The 23,594-nt window shown below is 41.3% G+C and overlaps 1 protein-coding gene across 1 annotated transcript in view; it reads left to right on the plus strand.

Moving 5' to 3' along the window:
• Positions 1–23,594, plus strand: part of CPNE4 (copine 4) — a 606,100-nt gene that overhangs the window by 415,988 nt on the left and 166,518 nt on the right. Inside the window, exon 4 of the mRNA XM_060099960.1 lies at positions 21,760–21,831. Coding sequence (XP_059955943.1) covers positions 21,760–21,831 — 72 coding nt within the window. The remainder of the gene's footprint in view (positions 1–21,759; positions 21,832–23,594) is intronic.

Here is a 23,594-nt window from a genome sequence, read left to right on the forward strand (position 1 = left end):
CTGGGACAACATTAAATGCACCAACATTTGAATTATAGGGGTTGGAGAAGAAGAAGAGAAAAACAAAGGGACTGAGACAATATTTGAAGAGATTATAGTTGACAACTTTGCTAATATGAGAAAGGAAATAGTTAATCAAGTCCAGGAAGCAGAGAGAGTCCCATACAGGACAAATCCAAGGAGAAACACATGAAGACACATATTAATCAAACTATCAAAAATTAAATACAAAGAACAAATATTAAAAGCAGTGAGGGTAAAACAAAAAGTAACACATAAGGCAATCCCCATAAGGTTAACAGCTGATCTTCCAGCAGAAACTCTGCAAGCCAGAAGGGAGTGGCAGGACATATTTAAAGTGATGAAGGAGAAAAACCTACAACAAAGATTACTCTACCCAGCAAGGATCTCATTCAGATTTCACAGAAAAATTAAAAGTTTACAAACAAGCAAAAGCTAAGAGAATTCAGCACCACCAAACCAGCTTTACAACAAATTCTAAAGGAACTTCTCTAGGCAAGAAACACAACAGAAGGAAAACACCTACAATAACGAACCCAAAACAATTAAGGAAATGGGAATAGGAACATACATATTGATAGTTACCTTAAATGTAAATGGATTAAATGCTCCAACCAAAAGACATAGACTGGCTGAATGGGTACAAAAACAATACCTGTATATATGCTGTCTACAAGAGACCCACTTCAGACCTAGAGACACATACAGACTGAAAGTGAGGGGATGGAAAAAGGTATTCCATGCAAATGGAAATCAAAAGAATGTTGGAGTAGCAATTCTCATATCAGCCAAAATGGACTTTAAAACAAAGACTAGTACAAGAGACAAAGAAGGACACTACATAATGATCAAGGGATCGATCCAAGAAGAAGATATAAAAATTGTAAATATTTATGCATCCAACATAGGAGCACCTCAATACATAAGGCAAATACTAACAGCCATCAAAGGGGAAATCGACAGTAACACAATCAGAGTAGGGGACTTTAACACCCCACTCTCACCAATGGACAGATCATCCAAAATGTAAATAAATAAGGAAACACAAGCTTTAAATGATACATTAAACAATATGGACTTAATTGATATTTATAGGACATTCATTCCAAAAACAACAGAATACACATTCTTCTCAAGCACTCATGGAACATTCTGCAGGATAGATTCTATCTTGGGTCACAAATCAAGCCTTGGTAAATGTAAGAAAATTGAAATCGTATCAAGTATCTTTTCCGACCACAACGCTATGAGACTACATATCAATTACAGGAAAAAATCGTAAGAAATACAAACACATGGAGGCTAAACAACACAGTATTTAATAACCAAGAGATGACTGAAGAAATCAAAGAGGAAATCAAAAGAATACCTAGAAACAAATGACAATGAATACACAATGACCCAAATCCTATGGGATGCAGCAAAAGCAGTTCTAAGAGGGAAGTTTATAGCAATACAATCCTACCTCAAGAAACAAGAGGGGCTTCCCTGGAGGTGCAGTGGTTAAGAATCTGCCTGCCAATGAAGGGGACCGGGTTCTAGCCCGGGACCAGGAAGGTCCCACATGCTGTGGAGCCACTAGACCCGTGAGCCACAACTACTGAGCCTGTGCATCTGGAGCCTGTGCTCCACAGCAGGAGAGGCTGTGACAGTGAGAGGCCCATGCACCGCGATGAAGACTTGCTCCCTACTCGCCACAACTGGAGAAAGCCCTTGCACAGAAATGAAGACCTAACACAGCCAAAAATAAATAAATAAATAAATATATAAATTTATTTAAAAAAAAACAAGAAACAAGAAACATCTCAAATAAACAACCTAACCTTACACCTAGAGCAACTAGAGAAAGAAAAACCCAAAGTTAGCAGAAGGAAAGAAATCATAATGATCAGATCAGAAATAAATGAAAAAGAAAGGAAGGAAATGATAGCAAATATCAATTAAACTTAAAGCTGGTTCTTGAGAAGATAAACAAAAATTAATAAACCATTAGCCAGACTTATCAAGAAAAAAGAGGAGAAGACTCAAATCAATAGAATTAGAAATGAAAAAGGAAAAGTAACAACTGACACTGCAGATATACAAAGGTTCATGAGAGATTACTACAAGCAATTCTATGCCAATAAAATGGACAACCTGAAAGAAATGGACAAAATCTTAGAAACACACAACCTTCCAAGGCAGAACCAGGAAGAAATAGAAAAAGTGAACAGACCAATCACAAGCACTGAAATTGAAACTGTGATTAAAAATCATCTAACAAACAAAAGCTCAGGATCAGATGACTCCACAGGTGAATTCTATCAAATATTTAGAGAAGAGCTAACACCTATCTTTCTCAAACTATTCCAAAACAGAGCAGAGGGAGAACACTCCCTAACTCATTCTACGAGGCCACCATCACCCTGATACCAAAACCAGACAAAGGTGTCACAAAGAAAGAAAACTACAGGCCAATATCACTGATGAACATAGATGCAAAAATCCTCAACCAAATAGTAGCAAACAGAATCCAACAGCACATTAAAAGGATCATACACTATGATGAAGTGGGGTTTATCCCAGGAATGCAAGGATTCTTCAGCATACATAAATCAATCAACGTGATACACCATATTAACAAATTGAAGGAGAAAAACCATATGATCATCTCAGTAGATGCAGAGAAAGCTTTTGACAAAATTCAACTCCCACTTATGATAAAAACCCTGCAGAAAGTAGGCATAGAAGGAACGTTACTCAACATAATAAAGGTCATATATGACAAACCCACAGCCAACATTGTCCTCAATGGTGAAAAACTGAAACGATTTCCACTAAGATCAGGAATAAGACAAGGTTGCCCATTCTAACCACTATTATTCAACATAGTCTTGCAAGTTTTAGCTACAGCAATCAGAGAAGAAAATGAAATAAAAGGAATCCAATTTGGAAAAGAAGAAGTAAAGCTGTCACTGTTTGCAGATGACATGATACTATACATACAGAATCCTGAAGGTGCTACCAGAAAACTACTAGAGCTAATCAATGAATTTGATATAGTAGCAGGATACAAAATTAATGCACAGAAATCTCTTGCATTACTATACACTAATGATGATAAATCTGAAAGTGAAATTAAGAAAACGGTCCCATTTACCATTGCAACAAAAAGAATAAAATACCTAGGAATAAAGCTACCTAAGGAGACAAAAGACCTGTATGCAGAAAATTATAAGACACTGATGAAAGAAATTAAAGATGACACAAATAGATGGAGAGATATACCATGTTTTGTATTGGAAGAATGAACATTGTGAAAATGACTCTACTACCCAAAGCAATCTACAGAGTCAATGCAATCCCTATCAAACTATCACTGGCAGTTTTCACAGAACTAGAAAAAAAATTCACCATTTATATGGAAACACAAAAGGCCCCTAATACCCAAAGCAATCTTGAGAAGGAAAAATGGAGCTGGAGGAATCAGGCTCCCTGACTTCAGACTATACTACAAAGCTACAGTAATCAAGACAGTGTGGTACTGGCACAAAAACAGAAATATAGATCAATGGAGCAGGATAGAAAGCCCAGAGATAAACCCACGCACATATGGTCACCTTATTTTTGATAAAGGAGGCAAGAATATACAGTGGAGAAACCACAGCCTCCTCAATAAGTGGTGCTGAGAAAACTGGAAAGCTACATATAAAAGAATGAATTTAAAACACTCCCTAACACCATACCCAAAAATAAACTCAAAATGGATTAACGACCTAAATGTAAGGTCAGACACCATCAAACTCTTAGAGGAAAACATAGGCAGAACACTCTATGACATAAATCACAGCAAGATCCTTTTTGACCCACCTCCTAGACAAATGGAAATAAAAATAAACAAATGGGACCTAATGAAATTTAAAAGCTTTTGCACAGCAAAGGAAACCATAAATAAGATGAAAAGACAACCCTCAGAATGGGAGAAAATATTTGCAAATGAAGCAACTGACAAAGGATTAATCTCCAAATCATACAAGCCACACATGCAGCTCAATATCAAAAAAACAAACAACCTAATCCAAAAATGGGCAGAAGACCTAAATAGACATTTCTCCAAAGAAGATATACAGACTGCCAACAAACACATGAAAGAATGCTCAACACCATTAATCATTAGAGAAATGCAAATCAAAACTACAATGAGATATCATGTCACACCAGTCAGAATGGCCATCATCAAAAAATCTACAAACAATAAATGCTGGAGAGGGTGTGGAGAAAAGTCAACCCTCTTGCACTGTTGGTGGGAATGTAAATTGATACATCCACTATGGAAAAGAGTATGGATGTTCCTTAAAAAACTAAAAATAGAACTACCATACGACCCAGCAATCCCACTACTGGGCATATACCCTGAGAAAACCATAATTCATAAAGAATCATGTACCTGAATGTTCACTGCAGCTCTATTTACAATAGCCAGGACATGGAAGCAACGTAAGTTTCCGTCAACAGATGAATGGATAAAGAAGATGTGGCACATATATACAATGGAATATTAGCCATAAAAAGGAACAAAACTGAATTATTTGTAGTGAGTTGGATGGACCTAGAGACTGTCATACAGAGTGAAGTAAGTCAGAAAGTGAAAAACAAATACCGTATGCTAATGCAAATATATGGAATCTAAAAAAAAAGAAAAAGAAAAAAAAATTGGTCAGAAGAACCCAGGGGCAAGATGGGAATAAAGATGCAGACCTACTAGGGAATGGGCTTGAGGACATGGGGAGGGGGAAGGATAAGCTGGGACAAAGTGAGAGAGTGGCATGGACATATATACACTACCAAATGTAAAATAGATTGTGGGAAGCAGCCGCATAGTACAGGGAGATCAGCTCAGTGCTTTGTGACCACCTCGAGGGGTAGGATAGGGACGGTGTTAGGGAGGGAGACATGAGGGAAGAGATATGGGGACGTATGTATAACTTATTCACTTTGTTATAAAGCAGAAACTAACACACCATTTTAAAGCAATTATACTCCAATAAAGATGTTTGTTAAAAAAAGAAAGAAAGAAAGAAAGAATGTGATGATCAAGTGAGAAAATACTTACAAGGTGCTTAGCAGGTCTCTGGCACAGAAAGAACACTCAGGGTCTAGAACCTGTTATTGAGGAGATACCACTACAGACACTTGTAGGGACCAACATCGTTTCAGAAGTGAATGTGGAAGGAAAACAGGTGAAAACCTTATGATAGAACCCATGTCCCAGGCAATTAGTAAAACTGAACTTACACTTTTGCCTTAGGATTTTTGCATGCTTTATACAGTCAAAGATTCAGTTTGTGTATAATATTTACTCTTATGGGGCTATTTTTAGTAAAAATAGTTTCAAGTAAGATCTCTGAAATAATTTGGGACAGATGTTCCGATTCTTATCTTCCACAACTGAAACCCAAAGGGAAAGATAAAATGACTTCCCAAAACCCATCCAGAAAGTCACACATTCAGAGCCTCTCTCCTCAAGGCTGTCTACAGGTACTTGCTCTACCCGTCTGAGTTTGTCACATTCTCATTCTGCCATGTGAACCAGCAGGACTCATGGCCTTTCGGAAGGGGAAATAGCAGCCCTCAGCATGCTAGAAACTGGCATTGCCCATGACGTTGGGTACCAGCACAGCAAGTGACTTACCACTGAGTGGTGATGCCAGTTGAAGGCTCACATCCTCCAAGAGTACTCAAGGCAGAACTGTGTTCTCGGCAGATGGATGAGGGGAGCGAATCACAGAGATGCAGGGTGCTCGGAAAGCTGTGTAAGCCTTCTCGGTGACTGTGGAGACCATCCTTGGGTTTCTGTTGGCTGAAAGAAGACCAGGAACTAAACCCCGTTCCTGCTGCACCCAACAGAGGGCATGCCAGGGAGAAATGCGACCCCTTACTATCTTGAACAGCAAGCAGACCTTCTTTAATGTGATGCCTTCATTTTCTCTCACTGCTTATTAACTCATTCATTCATCCCCATATTTTTCCACTCCTTCATGCACCAATCTAGTGGACAGTGAGTCCGAAATAATAAAAATAATAAATATAACATCTACTTTTTCGCTAGGCACTTTTATTTACCAGCCACTGGGCTGGGCACTCACTAGATCTCAACTCATTTAATCAGCACAGCATCCCTGCAAGCCAAGCACTACCATTATCTCTACTTCCTTTTGAGAAAACTGAGACTGAATAAGGCTAGGTAGCTTCCTCAAGGTCACGTAGCTGGTGAGGGGTCGAGCTGGATCTTCAGTACAGAGCTCTTAGGCTCCTAAGCCTCTCATGCTTTTTTCCTTTTGCTCTAATAGTTTATCACTAACTAGTGTAAATTATGATGTAGCAGCTATTAATGCAAATCCGGGTTGTAGTTTACCTTGCTAGTTTGTTTTTTCTTAAGTTTGTCTTGTACAAAGCTGATAGAGGCAACATAGGAATTCTCTTGGGGAAAAAAATAGCTTTGGGGCCTCCCTGGTGGCGCAAGTGGTTGAGAGTCCACCTGCCGATGCAGGGGATACGGGTTCGTGCCCCGGTCTGGGAGGATCCCATATGCCGTGGAGCGGCTGGGCCCGTGAGCCATGGCCGCTGAGCCTGCGCGTCCGGAGCCTGCGCGTCCGGAGCCTGTGCTCCGCAACGGGGGAGGCCACAACAGTGAGAGGCCCGCATACCGCAAAAAAAAAAAAAAAGAAAAAGAAAAAAATAGCTTTGGTTATCTCTCCTTAAGGTTTGCACACTGAATTCACTTGAAATATAACACAGCTTCTTAAATAGTGTGTTAACCTCCCCAAACAAGAACCTTACAAATTCACCATCCAGAAGGTGTTCTCTCCTGGTCTTTTCACCATAAACCATGCTGCATAAACCCATTATCCAAATTCATGGTTACCCTGGGTTTCATCATTGCTTTTCTTGCAGGCATTTTCTCTCCTCTGTGGCTTGGAGGACTGTTACACTGTGTGAAGTCCTCTCCTCTCTGTCATGTGGCTGCTCTTCAGTGTATTTCTTCCCCCAAAAGTCAGAAGATATGTGTTATAACCAAGAACCTCCTGCTTCCTGTCATCATAAGTGATCAGGGAAATCTTTAACACCAGACCAAGATCCACGCCTCCTAAGTGGCAGAGCCAAGATGCAACAACAGGCATTTGGATTCAGAGTCAGAGTACTAAGCTCTTCCTCCCTCACCCCCGAGCTGCACTATCTCTGGACTTCTGTTTCATATACCTAATAAGAAAAAGATCCATATCCGTTTACAAATCTCCCCCTACTGACTTTCTTATAAGTGCTCAGTTGAAGGGAGGAGACTGATATTTGGGGGCCTTGTTGTATCCCAGGTGCTGAGTTACCCAAGGCCAGTATCACCCCCACTTCTACAACGCTTTACAGACTGGAAAAACTGGAGAGTAATTCTCCCTAAGTGCTATCACTGTAAACTGCTCAGTGAGGTCAAGAAGGAAGTGACCTTTTCCACACGTTGATAAATTGACTTCTGTATCTTTCTCCCAGCTCAGGAAGGCCTGTGGCAGCCATCTTCAAATAGACAACTCATTTGTGAATGTTTATCTGCAATACTCCTGGACAACAGAGTCTGAACAGCTTACAGTATTCAGGCCTCATCCTTCGATGGGCACGGACCTATTGCTTATGTACCAGTTAAGGATAACAATCAGATAAAAATAACTGACATGTACTCATTCATTTATTCATTCATTCAGTGAAAAACACATCAATGCCAACAATGATAATAAAAAGCTAATATACATTTATTCACTCATTCAAATAAATATGTATGTACTCATTCATTTATTGAGCACTTACTGTATGCCAGACACTCTTCTAGACCCTGGGGCATCAGCTGTGAAAAAAGGGGACAAAGCCCTGTTATCATGGAGCTTACCTGTTCCTACGTAAAATAATGACAGTGATAGTCCTGTGAAGGAAAATCCCAATGGGGTAAGGGATAGAGAGTGATGGGAAGCGAGTAAGTGCTCATTTAGATAGGAGTGTCTGGGAGGCCCTTTCTGAGCAGAGACCAGAAAAAAAGTGGCATGAGCCATGCAGAGAAATCCAGGAAAGCAGTCTAGACAGAGGGCAGAGTGACTGCTCTTACATACTGCCAGACCTTATGCTGAAAACTGCACCAAACATCTCATTTCATTCTCACAGAACCCCTGAGGGGAAAGTACCATATTTCCACATTTCCTGCGAAGCACCTGAACCTTGAAGTGACTTGCTTAAGTGCAAGCCATTTTCAAGTCGGGGAGTTAAACCCAGGCCTCCCGACTCCCAGATGATGTCCCCACTGCAGCTCCTGTGCACTTCTGTGCCTTGGCCTGTGGGTAACAAGCACCAGCACTTTCAACACAAGATTTAGAGGACGACTAGGAAACGACCTCTATAAAGCCTGTATCACCCATCCTGTTCTGCATCTGGTTCTGACATTTTGTAACATTATTTTTGATTACAGAAGAGACCTGAGAGGGCTTGGAGCACTAATAATCAATAAGTTAAGAACCCTCACGGGCCCATGAGGATGGGAAATTTAAATCTCTGTGTCCCAGAGTTCACCAATCAAGCCACAGGCAAGCAGGGATCCTCGATCTGGGCCCAGGCCTGGAGTAAGTGGGATAGGAAGGAGCACACCACAATCGGGTGAGTGGGTTCTGAGACAGTACATGTGCAGAACAAGACAACAGCCCCAGTGGAAATGGGACCACTCAGCGGATATTGGTCTGTGACAACTGCTGGAGGTCTTTGACCCCCAGACCCTCCCTCTGCTCTGCTGGAGGACCATGAGGCCCACATCCCAATATTGACAGATAGCTTTTAAATATTCTAGTGCATGTTATTCTAGATTTTTTTTGATGTATGCATATACATACAGTTCTTTTTTAAAAGAACAACCATCTGGTGACTTATACATGCTTTTTGTAACTTGCTTTTTTCACATAAAAATATTTCTTCCCATGTTAGTGCAACCTTGTCCAACATTTATTTGTAGACTTTTTAATGATTGCCATTCTGACTGGTGTGAGGTGATTCCTCACTGTAGTTTTGATTTGCATTTCTCTAGTAATTAGCGATGTTGAGCATCTTTTCATGTACCTGTTAACCATCTGTATGTCTTCTTTGGAGAAATATCTATTTGTTTAAGTCTTCTGCCCATTTATTCTATTGGGTTGTTTAGTGCTGTATTTTGTTTTTGGATATTGAGCAGTATGAGCTGTTTGTATATTTTGGAAATTAATCTCTTGTTGCTTGCATCATTTGTAAATATTCTCTTCCATTCCATAGGTTGTCTTTTCATTTTGCTTATGGTTTCTTTTTTTTTTAACTTCTTTATTGGAGCATAATTGCTTTACAATGATGTGTTAGTTTCTGCTTTATAACAAGGTGAATCAGCTATACATATACATATATCCCCATATCCCCTCCCTCTTGTGTCTCCCTCCCATCCTACCTATCCCACCCCTCTAGGTGGTCACAAAGCACTGAGCTGATCTCCCTGTGCTATGCGGCTGCTTCCCACTAGCTATCTATTTTACATTTGGTAGTGTATATATGTCCATGTCACTCTCTCACTTCATCCCAGCTTACCCTTTCCCCTCCCCATGTCCTCAAGTCCATTCTCTACTTCTGTGTCTTTATTCCTGTCCTGCCCCTAGGTTCTTCAGAACCTTTTTTTTTTTTTTAGATTCCATATATATGTGTTAGCATACGGTATTTCTTTTTCTCTTTCTGACTTACTTCACTTGTTTATGGTTTCTTTTGCTGTGCAAAAGTTTTTAAGTTTAATTAGGTCCCATTTGTTTATTTTTACTTTTGTTTCCATTACTCTGGGAGACGGATTCAAAAAAGTATTGCTGCGAGTTATGTCAACAAGTGTCCTGCCTATGTTTTCCTCTAGGAGTTGTATTGTATCCTGTCTTACATTTAGATCTTTAGTTCACTTTGAGCTTATTTTTGTATATGGTGTTAGAGAATGTTCTAATTTCATTCTTTTACATGTAGCTGTCCAGTTTTCCCAGCACCACTTATTGAAGAGACTATCTTTTCTCCACTGTATATTTTCACCTCCCTGATTGTAGATTAATTGACCATAAGTGCATGGGTTTATCTCTGGGCTTTCTATCCTGTTCCATGGATCTATGTGTCTGTTTCCATGCCAGTACCATAGTGTTTTGATTACTATAATTTTGTAGTATAGTCTGAAGTCAAGGAGAGTGATTCCTCAAGCTCCATTCTTTTTTCTCAAGGTTGTTTTGGTTATTCAGTGTTTTTTGTATTTCCATAAATATTTAAATTTTTTTCCAGATCTGGGAAAAAATGTGATTGGTAATTTGATAGGGAATACATTGAATCTGTAGATTGCCTTGGGTAGTATAGTCATTTTAACAATATTGATTCTTCCAATCCAAGAACATGGTATATCTTTCCAACTGTGTCCTGTTCAATTTCTTTCATCAGCATCTTATATTTTACAGATTACAGGTCTTTTGCCCTGTTAGATAAGTTTATTCCTAGATATTTTCTTCTTTTTATGCAATGGTAAATGGGATTGTTTCCTTAATTTCTCTTTCTGATATTTCACTGTTAGTGTATGCCTTGCACTTTTAATATTCTTCCTTTTGAAGCCTCCATCAGCACACAGAAAAGAAGACAGCCCCTGCCCTGAATTGGCTGCCCACCACAGAGCATAGCCCCAGCCTGAGCAGGGAGGACACAGCCTGTGATCCCTCAGGCCCCCACCTGTGGGATGGAGGAGGCTGGGCCCCTACAGGATGTGTTCAGAGGCTGCAGGTAGTGAGGAGACATTGCTGTGGTTCTCAGTCTGGGAAGGTTGCCTCACTCTCAGACCGCTCCTTTCTTTCCTTCATATATTTCCTCCTCAGCTCCTGCCCTTCTATTCATCCTCCACATGTTGGAGGCTCCCAGCTCAGGCCTCTCCTCCATGCCCCAGATTCATGTATCCAACAGTATCTAGATACTGACTCCACTCAGATGACCACAGGCACCTCAGACTCAACAGCCCCACATCAAACTCACCGTGTCCTCTTGCTCTCCCTGCCCACAGCCTCCATCTGCCCCATTCAGGGAATGACACCTCTGTCCTCCCAGATGCAGAGACCCAAAACCGAGGAGCCTTCCCTTGTACCACTCACTCACTCCCTCTGCCCCACAGCCCACCCATCAGCCTTTCCCAAAGCCCCATCAACTCAGTGTCTTAAATATCTTTACTCTCTACCTCTCTTTCCACTCCACTGCCAGAACCCCAGTCCAAGCCAATCAATGATTATGATCATCTCTTTGTGGGAATTGACTAGACAAGAGAGAAGAGAAGAGGAAGGAGCACTTCCTAAACATCTCTATGGGCCTGATACTGGGATTTTGTTGCTACTCATTATGCACATGATAAACCAGTGGGATGGATAGTATCATCACCATTTCAGAGAAGACAAAACTGAGGCTTGGAGAGGTTACCCTGCCTGGTCCCACACCATGCTCAGCATTTGGACCCTCATGTGTGACCTTTTTCTTTCTATTAATTTATTTATTTTAATTTTTTAATTGAAATATAGTTGATTAAGACTGTTGTGTTAGCTTCAGTTATACAACAAAGTGATACATTATGTATCTATTCTTTTTCAGATTCTTTTCCCTTATAGATTATTGCAAGATATTGAATATAGTTCCCTGTGCTATACAGTAGGACCTTGTTGGTTATCTATTTTATATATAGTAGTGTGTATATGTTAATCTCAAACTCCTAATTTGTCCCTGCCCTCCCTTTCCCCTTTGGTAACCATAAGTTTTTTGTTTTGTTTTGTTTTGTTTTAATTTATTTGGCTGTGTCAGGTCTTAGTTGCGGCACACAGGATCTTCAATGCGGCATGTGAGATCTTTCATTGAGGTGAGCGGGCTCTTCATTGCAGTGTGTGGGCTTCTCTCTAGTTGTGGCATGCAGGCTCCAGAGCACGTGGGCTTAGTTGCACCATGGCATGTGGGATCTTAGTTCCCAACCAGGGATCAAATCTGCATCCCCTGCATTGGAAGGCAGATTCTTAACCACTGGACCACCAGGGATGTCTCCCATAAGTTTGTTTTTTTATGTCTGTAAGTCTATTTCTGTTTTGTAAATAAGTTCATTTGTATCATTTTTTTAGATTCCACATATAAGTGATGTCATATGGTATTTGTCTTTCTCTGTCTGACTTGCTTCAGTTAGTATGATAATCTCTAGGTCCCTCCATGTTGTTGCAAATTACATTATTTCATTTTTTTCATGGCTGAATGATATTCCATTACACACACACACACACACACACACACACACACACACCACGTCTTCTTTATCATTATGTGTGGCTCTTACTCTACATTATGTAACAAGAGTGAATCTAGGGGACCAGTTAAGTGGCCCCTGCAGTGGTCTGAGGGAGAGGGAATGACCCTCTGAGGCCAGCTCCCCCAGGGCGAGGAGTGAGTGTGAATCACCACACACATCTGGCAGGGTTTAGCACAGGATGAAGTCCAGCCTCTGTCATTTATGGGAGGCAGCAGAGAGAGGATAGATTCTGGGCTGGACTGACTGGGTTCAAATCTCAACTCTGCTACTTCCTGGCTGTGGAACCTTGAGCAAGTCACCTAGCCTCTCTGTAGTGTACCTAATGGTGGCCCCACAAAATATGTCTACATCCTCAGCCTCACAATCTGTGAATGTGACCTTATTTGGACAAAAAGTCTCTGCAGATCTAATTAAGGATCTTAAGATGAAGAGCTCATCCTGGATTATCCATGTGGGGTAAATCCAGTGACAACTGTCCTTATAAAGGAACCACAGAGGAGGGATGCAGACAGGAGAGGGCCTTGTGAAGGAGGCCGAGTGATGCAGCCACAGGCCAGGGGACAGTGGCAGGCACCAGACACTGAAAAGACTAGATATGGAAATCGCCCTTAGGGCCTCCAGTGGGAGCACGACCCCCACAGATGCCTTGATTTCAAACTCTGCCCTCTGCAGCCATGAAAGAATATGGTTCTGTTGTTTTATGTAAATGTGTGGTAATTTGTTATGGCAGCCCTAGCAAACCAATACACTCTCTATACTTCGTTCTCTTATCTGTAAGTGGGCATAATACTTACTCCATAGGGCTGTCATGAGAATTAAATTAATCAGTACACATAAGGCACTTCAGAGCAGTAGCTGGCACACAGTAAGTGCTCTTCCTGCAGTAGTATCATGACTCTTCAGTAGCTTTATTACCTTAGTTATCTTTGAGCTTCTGGTCTCTTCACCTGTTAACAACCTAGTTAACCTAATCTAACAACCTGAAAGCTGGAATTTGCATACTTCGCTTAAAAATGGTCAAGGGCTTTCTCCCATCCTCCTCTGTCCTGTGGACTATAAGTGTTTGGTTGCCAGCCTCACTGAAGACGAGTCACCGCCTGCCAAGGCAATGGTTGAAAAGCTGCCTTGTGCCCTTGACCTGACATAGTGCCCTACCCTAGGCAGCAGCTGCTTGGAGATGCAGCTCTTTCTCTTTCTCCTGATCGCCATGTGGTGCAGCTTAGGTGAAGGTGGGGAGGTGGTCTCTGGACCAGGTCATTTGTGATGAGGAGGCAAAGGTGCATAATTAATACACAGGTAGTCCTTAAATCTCTCTCCGAAACTCTCCCTCCCTTACTAATGAAGTCAGAGAAAGGGTTAAAGCCTGTAATTACACTTGAAGTAATTAGAACCCTGCTTAATAGAAATCTCAAGAAAGGAAGCCCAAGCAAGCAGATTACCCATCACTCCTGTCACTTGGAATCATTCTCTCTAGGCTGGTCCTTCTATAGGTCTCCACTGGGGATCTGAGGGCCAGACTGAGTTTACCTAAAACATACGTACACACGCGTGTCACTGTTCTCTCCCCCGAATGGCTGAGAAAGCTTCTTAGCTCCTACAGCTTTACCTTTAATGAAAGTCTAAATCAGCAGAACAGATTCATTTTGAAGCCCTTTTCTAGAAATCCTTTAAATCTGATCATATTGTACTGAAATTGTCAATGTGCAGTTCTTTTTAGCTCAGTGCTTCTCACTTTTAATATACATGCAGGTCACCTGGGGACCTCATTAAAATGCAGATTCTGATTCAGCAGGTCTGCGGCGGGCCCTGAAAGCCTGCATTTCTAGAAACCCAGGCCATGCTGCTGCTGCTGCTGCTGCTGCTGCTGAAGGGAACCAGCTAGGATGAGAAGGGGAGGACACGCGTGAGGGGAGAAGAAATAGTTCTCCATCCCACAGGTGACTTCACATCCCTCCTACCACAGCAACCATCCCAAACTTCTAATGAAGATCTTAAAAATGAATAAATTTTCCAATTGAAGGGAGAAGGTATGAGTCATCCTAGGCAGAGGGAACAGCATAAGAAAAAGCATAGCTCTTAAAGGCTATTTTTTAATGATGTTTAAAACCATTTTAAGGCTTCCATTTATTGGTAGTGCACACAAGATGCCAAGGTTCCTAGCGGTTATTCTGTGCTCAGATAGGATTGTGGCTCCTTTGGGTCAGTGGTGGGAGCAAGATGACCAGGAGAGGGAGGAAGAGTGTCAAGGCCAGGGTCTTCAGGCATATTTATCTTGAGAGAGTCTGACTTCTATCAGGTGAAGTAATCTTGCCCAGCAGTCTTGGGAGGGAAATGGGAAGGTAGGGATCTCCCTAAAATCAGTCATCACTGAAGCCATCATGACATCTTTTCCTGGAACTTTGAACCTGGTCATGGGCTAAGTCAGTCTATTAGTTTCCTGTATTTACTGTTACAAATTATCACAAACTTGGTGGCTTGAAACAACACAGATTTGTTCTCTCATAGTTCTGGGGGCAGAAGTCTGAGATCAAGATGTCAGCAGGGCCGTGCTCCCTCTGGAGGCTCTAGGGGAGAATCCATTCCTTGCCATGTCCAACATCTTCAAGTATTTCTCTGCTCTGTCTTCATATTTTCATCCTTTCTGAGTGTATGGCATAAATTATATCTCCCTCTGATTCCCTCTTTTTTTTTTTACATCTTTATTGGAGTATAATTGCTTTACAATGGTGTGTTAGCTTCTGCTTTATAACAAAGTGAATCAGTTATACATATACATATGTTCCCATATCTCTTCCCTCTTGCATCTCCCTCCCTCCCACCCTCCCTATCCCACCCCTCTAAGTGGTTGATTCCCTCTTATAAGGACACTTGAGATTACGTTTAGGGTCTACCCAAATAATCCAGGACAAATTCCCTATTTTAAGATCCTTAGCTTAATTATACTGTGAAGACTTTTTTTTTTTTTTTTGCCATATAAGGTAATACACACAGATTCCAGCGATTTAGGGTATGGATATCTTTAGGGAGTCATTTTTTACCTACCATAGCCAACGTTGCTAAAGTACCTAGTGTCGATCAGAGGACAACATGGCCAAGAACATGGTCTCTGGGGATAAATTAAAAGTCTTCTTTTCTGTCCCTCATATTCAGCCTGCTCCTCATACTCATATATACCCTTGGTACCTACTATTCCCTCTCCTCTTTGACTACTCAGTTATCATCCATGAGCCTTCAGGTCAGGGGCAGTTTCTTCAGAAATGCCTTACCTGACCTCTTGGATCTGGTGAGCCCCCCTCTCACGGCAAGACATTACTTCTCCTTGCAGAGTTAGAATTTGACATGGGTTTTGTGTAGCTACCTCTGAAAGGGCAATTGTGTGCCTGTCTTGTGCCATCATTTTATTCTCAATACCCAGCACATAATAGATGCTCAATAAATATGATACTCAGTGAAGGAATGAATCCTGGCTTCAACTCTTATAAGCTATGTGTATTAACCTGTTAGGGCCGCCATAACAAAATATCACACACTAGTGTCTTAAACAATGGCAATTTTATCATAGTTCTGGAAGCTGGAATTCCAAGATCAAGGTGACAGTGGGGTTAGTTTGTGGTGAGACCTCTCCTGCTGGCTTGCAGACAGCTACCTTCTCATGGTGTCCTCACATACCCTTTCCTCGGTGTACATATGCAGAGAGAGAGAGAGAGAGAGAGACTTCTGATGGATCTTCCTTTTTTTTATAAGAACACTAGTCCTGTTGGATTAGGGTCCCACCCTTATGACTTCATTTAACTTCAGTTATCTCCATTATAGACCCTGTCTCCAAATACAGTCACACTGTGGGTCAGAGCTTCAAGATATGAAGGGGAGGAGGGGTGGGAAGGTTCACAATTCAGTCCATAATGCTATGTGACCTTAGATAAACTCAATTTCTCAAAGCCTTGCTTCTCTCATACCAGTTGCTTGGGGCAAGAGAGAGTTTTGCTCGTTAAATGACAGTAAATGAGATAATATATGTGAAATGCTCAATACATTATCTGACACAGAGTTGAATTTTGGTAGTGTCTCCTGGAAAGTAGATTATTTGGAAAGTGAAGGAAACACTAGAAAGGGAGTGGAGAAGTGGCAGGAAAGGGGGAGTGGCCAATAAAGCAAAGGCTGTGATGTCTAAGGAATCACCACTGGAAGTAACTGGAGCTCCATCCACTGGGAAAACTCAGCTTCTGTGCAGAACAAACACCGCAGAGTTACCCCCATCCCTGGGCCAAAGGAGCTGGGAGATTTCTGTGCCAAAGCCCATCAGTTGGTTGACTCCACTCCCAAGGGTGCTAATCCCCCCCACTTTCAGTTTACTGTTCCTGTGGACAGTGGGCACAGACTCCAGAAGAACCTGTAGGCAAAGAAATGCCAATGCTGGCTGTTGGGAGCCCAGCCAGCTCTGCAAGAGTCAGGCCTGAGAGGACCTGGACCGGTCCCCCCCTGTTGCTACAGGAGCCATCAGGAGCCCTTGGTTGTACCCTGTAGTGATGGGAGTAGTAATTGCTAGTTTGCAGAACACCAGGGATGCTCCTTGACAAAAGGTTCTGGGGTCAAAAAAGTGTAAAGAGGGCTTCCCAGGTGGTGCAGTGGTTGAGAGTCTGCCTGCCAATGCAGGGGACGCAGGTTCGTGCCCCGGTCTGGGAAGATCCCACATGCCGTGGAGCGGCTGGGCCCGTGAGCCATGGCCACTGAGCCTGTGCGTCCAGAGCCTGTGCTCCGCAACAGGAGAGGCCACCAACAGTGAGAGGCCCACATACCGCAAAAAAAAAAAAAAAAAAAAAAGTGTAAAGAATGCTCCTTCCATGGCTGTGCTCAGGGTGATTCACAACTAAAGCTCTGTTAATATCCTGCAGTTAAAGATGTCAAACTTTTTCTAATCGTGTGATTTCCAGACTTATCTACACAAAGACTTTTTCATACAATATTTACTTACCTTTTAAGAAATGAAAGTTCTCTGACACATGTTTTGGGAATTATCAATTCTGGCTAACAGAGGTACAAATGTCAAGTATTGTAATTATGTTTTCACCTGTCCACCACTGTTATCTCAGAACAGTGCCTGGCACAGAAAAGATGTTCAATAAATGTTTGTTTTTGCAATAGAGTCTTAAAGCAATTTCCAGAAATAATCTGAAGATATTTTCAGTAAAAGAGATCTCATGAAACACGACTGTCTAGTTCCCAAAATGACTGCTTTGAAAGTCTTTGTAAGCAAATCCAGATGAAAAAACACTTGTTGAAATATTGACCAAAATGTTTTTTATTCTCCTGGTTTTGTTCCCATTTATCTAAATGAAACAGTGGTCTTCCCTGAAAATGAGGATCCCTGCTGTTAGAATACCGCCCACTTCACAGGGAGAGAAGCACTTCTTCCCCAGATCCATGTGTGAATGCAGATCAGGGACTTGATGGTACTAATGTCCCTCTGATTCGACTTTGCTAGTAAGAGTGTTTCCTCCCCCTATATTTCATCCTTCCGTTGAAGTCTAAGGATTGCAACTGTGACCCCACTATAGGGTGAGAAGAATCAAATTAGAGGACTTCTGACAAGTGCATCCCCTTTAGCCCAGTGCTAAATGCTGCCTATTTCTTGGCCTCAGTATCAGCTGGGACAAGTGTAAGTCCTTGTCACTCTAAACCCCTCATCCTCTGACATGACCTAAGGCTGTTTTTGAGTATGATGCAGTTGCTTCAGCTGCAACAAAGCCTGCGTGAAAAGGGGATTGGCAACAAATAGACTTTTCTCTATAGATCGCTGCTTCAGCTGGGCATCCTACTATTTTTGCCCGAAGTCCTAAGAACGGCAATGCCAATGGCAACTCATTGTCAATCATTATTACAATTAAAGGTTTGAAACCTTAATTATTACTCATTCTTTGGAGCTGAGTTGGAAGCCTGGGGCTGTAGAAGGTTTGTTTTAATCCCTCCTTGATTAGCCACTTGTTTACCCATATGACCATTTCTTAAGAAGGAATATTTCCTGGGAAATTGCTTGTCTTCCTAGCATTTGTAAAAGGCAGGAGGTGGTAGTGGTAGCATTCTCTTCAGACCCTACAAATGGAAATGTTGGCATTTCTAAAAAAGAGTGAGAAAGACCTGGTACCATCCTTGGTCTTCCTTGAAGAAAGAGAATGTGGATCTTGGAAGACACAGTCTGTAAAGACAGTCTACCAATACCTGGTAATCCAATGCATGGATCATCTCAGGGCTGACAAGTTTGTTGGGGTCACTTGGAGTTATTGGGGTAGGTAACCAATGTGGATGAAATGCAGTGACAGTGGACCAGAGTATTTCTGATACCAGATTTATTTGGGAACAGGGTATAATGTTCCCAAATAAATCTGTTACCTTTCTTTAGAGAGATACTGACCTGGCTACTGCTTATCAGTGACCCTTGTTTTGTCTCTATTCATGTGTCTTCCCTTCCACTCCCCACTGAAAAACCCTTGGAGAGAAACCACAAAGTCTTCTGTGTTTGTTTGTCTTCTGTGTTTCCTGTGTTTTGGTTTATCTCAAGTTAAAAAATAATGTCTACATTATTCTAGGAAATGGTAGCTTTTCTAGAACAAGTGACAATCTGAGAATTGGGGGGGGGGAATAATGATTTTGCCAATAAGACTAAAAGCACTGGAACATTCTTAATGAGTAGGGTGGGAAAGGTGAGTTTGAATTCAGAATTAACTATGGAAAGGAAAGCCAATTCCTTTATCACCTGAATTTTTTCATGTCATTTTATTGATAGTCAACTATAAATAAAAAACCTATGTTCTTAATCATTATGCTACACTGCACTTAACCAAAGCCAGTGTCTCCAGATTACTTCATTCTTAAGCTTTAACTTGATTATTTCTTTACCATCTTCTCCATGCTTACACATTGAGGCTTAAGCACTAACATGAGATCTAGGGCTTAAAAGCAAACACATGTAGTACAAATCCAGCTGTGCACATTTTCTGAACCTGTTTTAGGAGTTCACTTACCAGTCATAATGTAACTGGAGTTCAGTTTCTGGAGTCAGACCTATGTTCAAATCCCAGCCACACTCCCTTCTAGCTCTATGGCCTTAGGAAAGTTACTTAAACTCTCTGTGTCCAACTTTGCTCCTCTATAAAAGGAAATTAATAATACCAAATTTGTGAGGCTGTAAATTTAGCAACAAAATGACCACTAAGACAAAAACCTTACTGAATTTCTCCTTCCCCTCAGGGTCTATTCTCTCCTCCCCACTACATAGCCAAACTCATTGAAAGAATTTTCTTCTTGTCCATTTACTTCCTCTTTCTCTCCTCTTCAACCCACTCCAGTCTGTGTTCTGCCCCAAACTTTGTTCTTTGCCTTCCAATTTAATGTCTCCTTCTTGTGACTCTTAACTCACTGAAGGGCATAATTCTCTGATCCAGTGATACATTTAAGATGCCTCCCACTCTCTTCGTATTCAATCCATTTCCAAATTCTGACTATTTTACACCTATCTCATAAATCTGGTCTTTTCTCTCCATCTCCATAGCCACTATTACCTCTCACCTGTACTGCTGCCAGAGATTCATAAGTGGTCCACTCTCAGCCACCCCATTCATCATCCCCACCATGGCCAGCACATCTCTCCTTTGTGATGAGTTATATTTGTTTGACCATTTGGTTTATTACTATCTCCCCCACTAAAATGTAAGCTCCATGAGGTCAGCTATTGCTTCTGACTTTGCTTACCACTCTATTCTTAGTGCCAGCACCAAGTTTGTCATATTTTGGGGACTAGATAATTATTTTTGGAATGAATAAGGCATCTCTCACATAATCTGTATACTTACATGGGAGTTCCCATTGCTCTCACTGATGTCATCAACATCATCATCATCACCTGGTGATTCTTTATAGAAACACTCCTTCTTCAGATGACAGCAGACTGAACATTAGGATCTTTAATCTGCTTGGCCTAGGGAAGGTCTCTGAACTTTTTGCATTTGATATTAACACACTCCTAATATTTTTATTGCTCTAACACAGAGACAAAATATATAAGGATTTCAGAGAATGGGTTTATGTCCCCACTCGTCACAGTGATCTCCTTCCCTTTCTTATGTGTACTTTTACCGATTGCTGCATTAAAAATTACTGCAAAAGTTCAAAGCTTAAAAACACTTATTATCTCACAACTTCTGTGTGTCAGGAGTTGCGGCAGTGTGGCTGGGTCTTCTGGACCAGGGTCTCTCACAAGGCTGCTGTTGAGGTGCAGTTATCTCAAGGCTCACCTTGTGCGAGGACCTGCTCCAGGCTGTTGTGTGGCTGCTGGATAGCCTCTGGTTCTCACTGGCTGTTGAGTGGGGACATCAATTCCTGGCCATGTGGGCTGCTCCTACAGGACTGTTCACAACCTAGCAGCCTGCTTCCCCCAGAACAAAGGCTCTAAGAGAGACAATGAGAGATGATGAGCAAGAAGGAAGCCAGTGATTTTGGAACCTAATCCCTGAAGTTATATCCCATCACTTTTGTAGTATTCTGTTCATTGGAAGCAAATCACTGGATCCACCCAACACTCAAGGGGAGGGAATTACACAATGGCAAGAATATCAGGAAGCGGGGATCACTGGGGCCATCCAGATAGAAGCTGCCACCCACGGCAGAGGACTATGCTCTCCCTCTGCCGAGAGCAGAGAACGGCTTTCACTCAAGTCTTTTAAGTCTTGTCTCCTCTGGGAATCCTGGGGGATCATGGGGTGCAGGCCCATCAGGGCCTCACTGCCTTGCCACCTTTCCCTTTCAGAAAAGAAAACAAGAGAGAATGGGGTAGGTTCTGCTGAGAATAGCTCCCAGTGGAGATGACCCCAGTTACTCCTTTTGGCTTGTCTGAGCATCAGTCTCCTCATGACTTACTTTATTGCTTCCTACTGAATATATTAAAAATAGAACTCTAGAGGTTATCGATACAGGAAGTGTATATTTATACCTTGAGTTTCTTTCCTCCCTTCACCCCATCCTCCACTCTGCACAGAGGTTTTAGTGCTAATTTGAGATCATTCTGAAACTTCATCTCATTTATGTTAATGTACATATCCAACATGTTTTGTCTAATTTTAATATAAATGTCTCAGCAACGATTAAGCCACCTCCATTAGTACTGAATTGTCCGTAATCCCTTACACACTCACACTTACAGCACAGGAAAGAAGGGAATGACCTGTATTTAGGAGAGGTTTGTGGAAGAACCTTGGAAAATAAATGAACATTGATGTCATAATTTCAAGGAGAGCTGTAAGTGCAAAATTTTGTAAGGGAAATACTAAAGAGTATACCTGCAAGTATATGACTAGTATGTCCACCTTGTGTTTCCTTTTGTACAGATTGTTTCCCAGAGAAAGCTGTCCAAATCCTTGTTGAAGCACGGGAACACGGCAGGGAAATCCTCCATCATGGTGAGCCCTCCCTAAGCAGCCACCTGCCCAGGCGCCCAAAATGGAGCTGGCTGGTCCGACTCAGCCACGTGGGAAGCTGACCCTCTGGATGTTGGGAGTTGAACCCATAACTGCTCAACTGTCCCAGTTGCCCTTTCTTTTTTCCATCTTTCTCCTTCCTGACAATACAATTTTGACCTTTCCATTGTAGGAAAAAGGATTTGAAAGTGAGGCCATTCACTTCAAATAAGCACTTCTGTAATTAAATGTAGGTTTTAGCAGGGGACAAAGATAGAGTTATTGAGCACAGTAAGAATACAGAATTACCTGGAGTTTTCAAATCATCAGAGCTACCTATCCCCCTCACCCCCCGCCAAAAAAAGCTACCTGTCCCTGCTTCTCAGTTTCTTGAGAAAAAAAAAAATGTTCTAATAGCATTTAGTCCAAGGTTTGGTCTGTTGCCTAAGGATGAGAGAGCCCAGCATTTAACTCTCCTCTTTAATATAGTTTGGAACCACACTGTTCTGTTTGGTAGCCATGTGATTATTTGAACTTAAAATTATTTAAAATTAAATAAAAACAAATAGTCATTCCTTCCACTATCCACGTATCAAGTGCTCAGTAGTTCCATGCGGCTGGCCACTGCTATATTGAACAGTGCAGATTACAGAACATTTCTGTTCTGTAACATTGCAGAATGTTCTATAAGGCAATACTGCAAGTATTTCTAAATAAAATATTAAATGTTCAAGTAGAACTCCAGTATTTGAAACTTTGGCATCTTGTATTAGTGCCCTTAAGAAAGATAGTCTAACCATTTAGCTGTGTGGACAAAAAATAATAGTAATAGGTAGAAAAAAGTACCAGGAGAATCTGAATTGATTGCAAGCCAGATTGTCTTGGGAGGAAAACCTCCTAAGTTCCTCTGAACATGCCTTTTTAACTTGAAAGTGACTGATTCATTTTTTAAAATTTAAGCCATTTTTAAAGGAAAAATTCAAAAATATTTTATTTCCACTGGTGAAAGTTAGGACCATTCTCACAAGCACTTAGCTGAGCTTGTTGGCTTGAATATTAAATATTAAAATGATGCAGTCATGTCAGAGTTTATTCTTGACTGCCAGGTTCAATCATGAACAAATGGTTCAAATGGTCTTTAAAGAGGCCATTGGTACTCTAAAATTCCATGGACCCATGGGCTCCCTACCAAAGCCCACAATCTTAGATAAGACTTGGGAGGGTGAACCCAGGTGTGAGATCTGCCACGGTTCTTTCCCAGGTGAACAAAAGCTCATCTTGTCACTTTTCTCTAAGACTCCTTGGGAATTTCCTTTCTCTACACAGCCCAGAAAAACTTAACCTCCTTCCTAATTTTAAATATTTAAATACTCCTCTTAATCCTATGTCCTTGGATCAGAACAATGGCTTCCATAGCTTCTGGAATACACTTGAAAGTATGTGCAAAATTTTCTAGGCTTTGCAAATGGAGGTCATAACTTTCATCATCTTTCCAAAGGTGTCTGTAACCACAAAATAGTTAAAGACCACAGCTCAAGTGGAGTGTAAGAGGCATTAAGATGACATGGGACAAAAGAGAATTGAATGAAAAATGGAAATATGATGATTTCTGGTTTATCAAGTAGTTCTTCAGTTTTCACTATGTATCTGGACCCATGTTCCCTACTCTTCAAGTGCTCACACGTTTGGAGGGATCCTTCCTTCTTTAGACAACTCTTTTAGCTTTAATATTATGCATAAAATAAATATTCCAGAGGCTACCAATG

Source organism: Mesoplodon densirostris, chromosome 5 (assembly GCF_025265405.1).
Source record: "Mesoplodon densirostris isolate mMesDen1 chromosome 5, mMesDen1 primary haplotype, whole genome shotgun sequence".
NCBI classification, from domain to species: domain Eukaryota; kingdom Metazoa; phylum Chordata; class Mammalia; order Artiodactyla; family Ziphiidae; genus Mesoplodon; species Mesoplodon densirostris.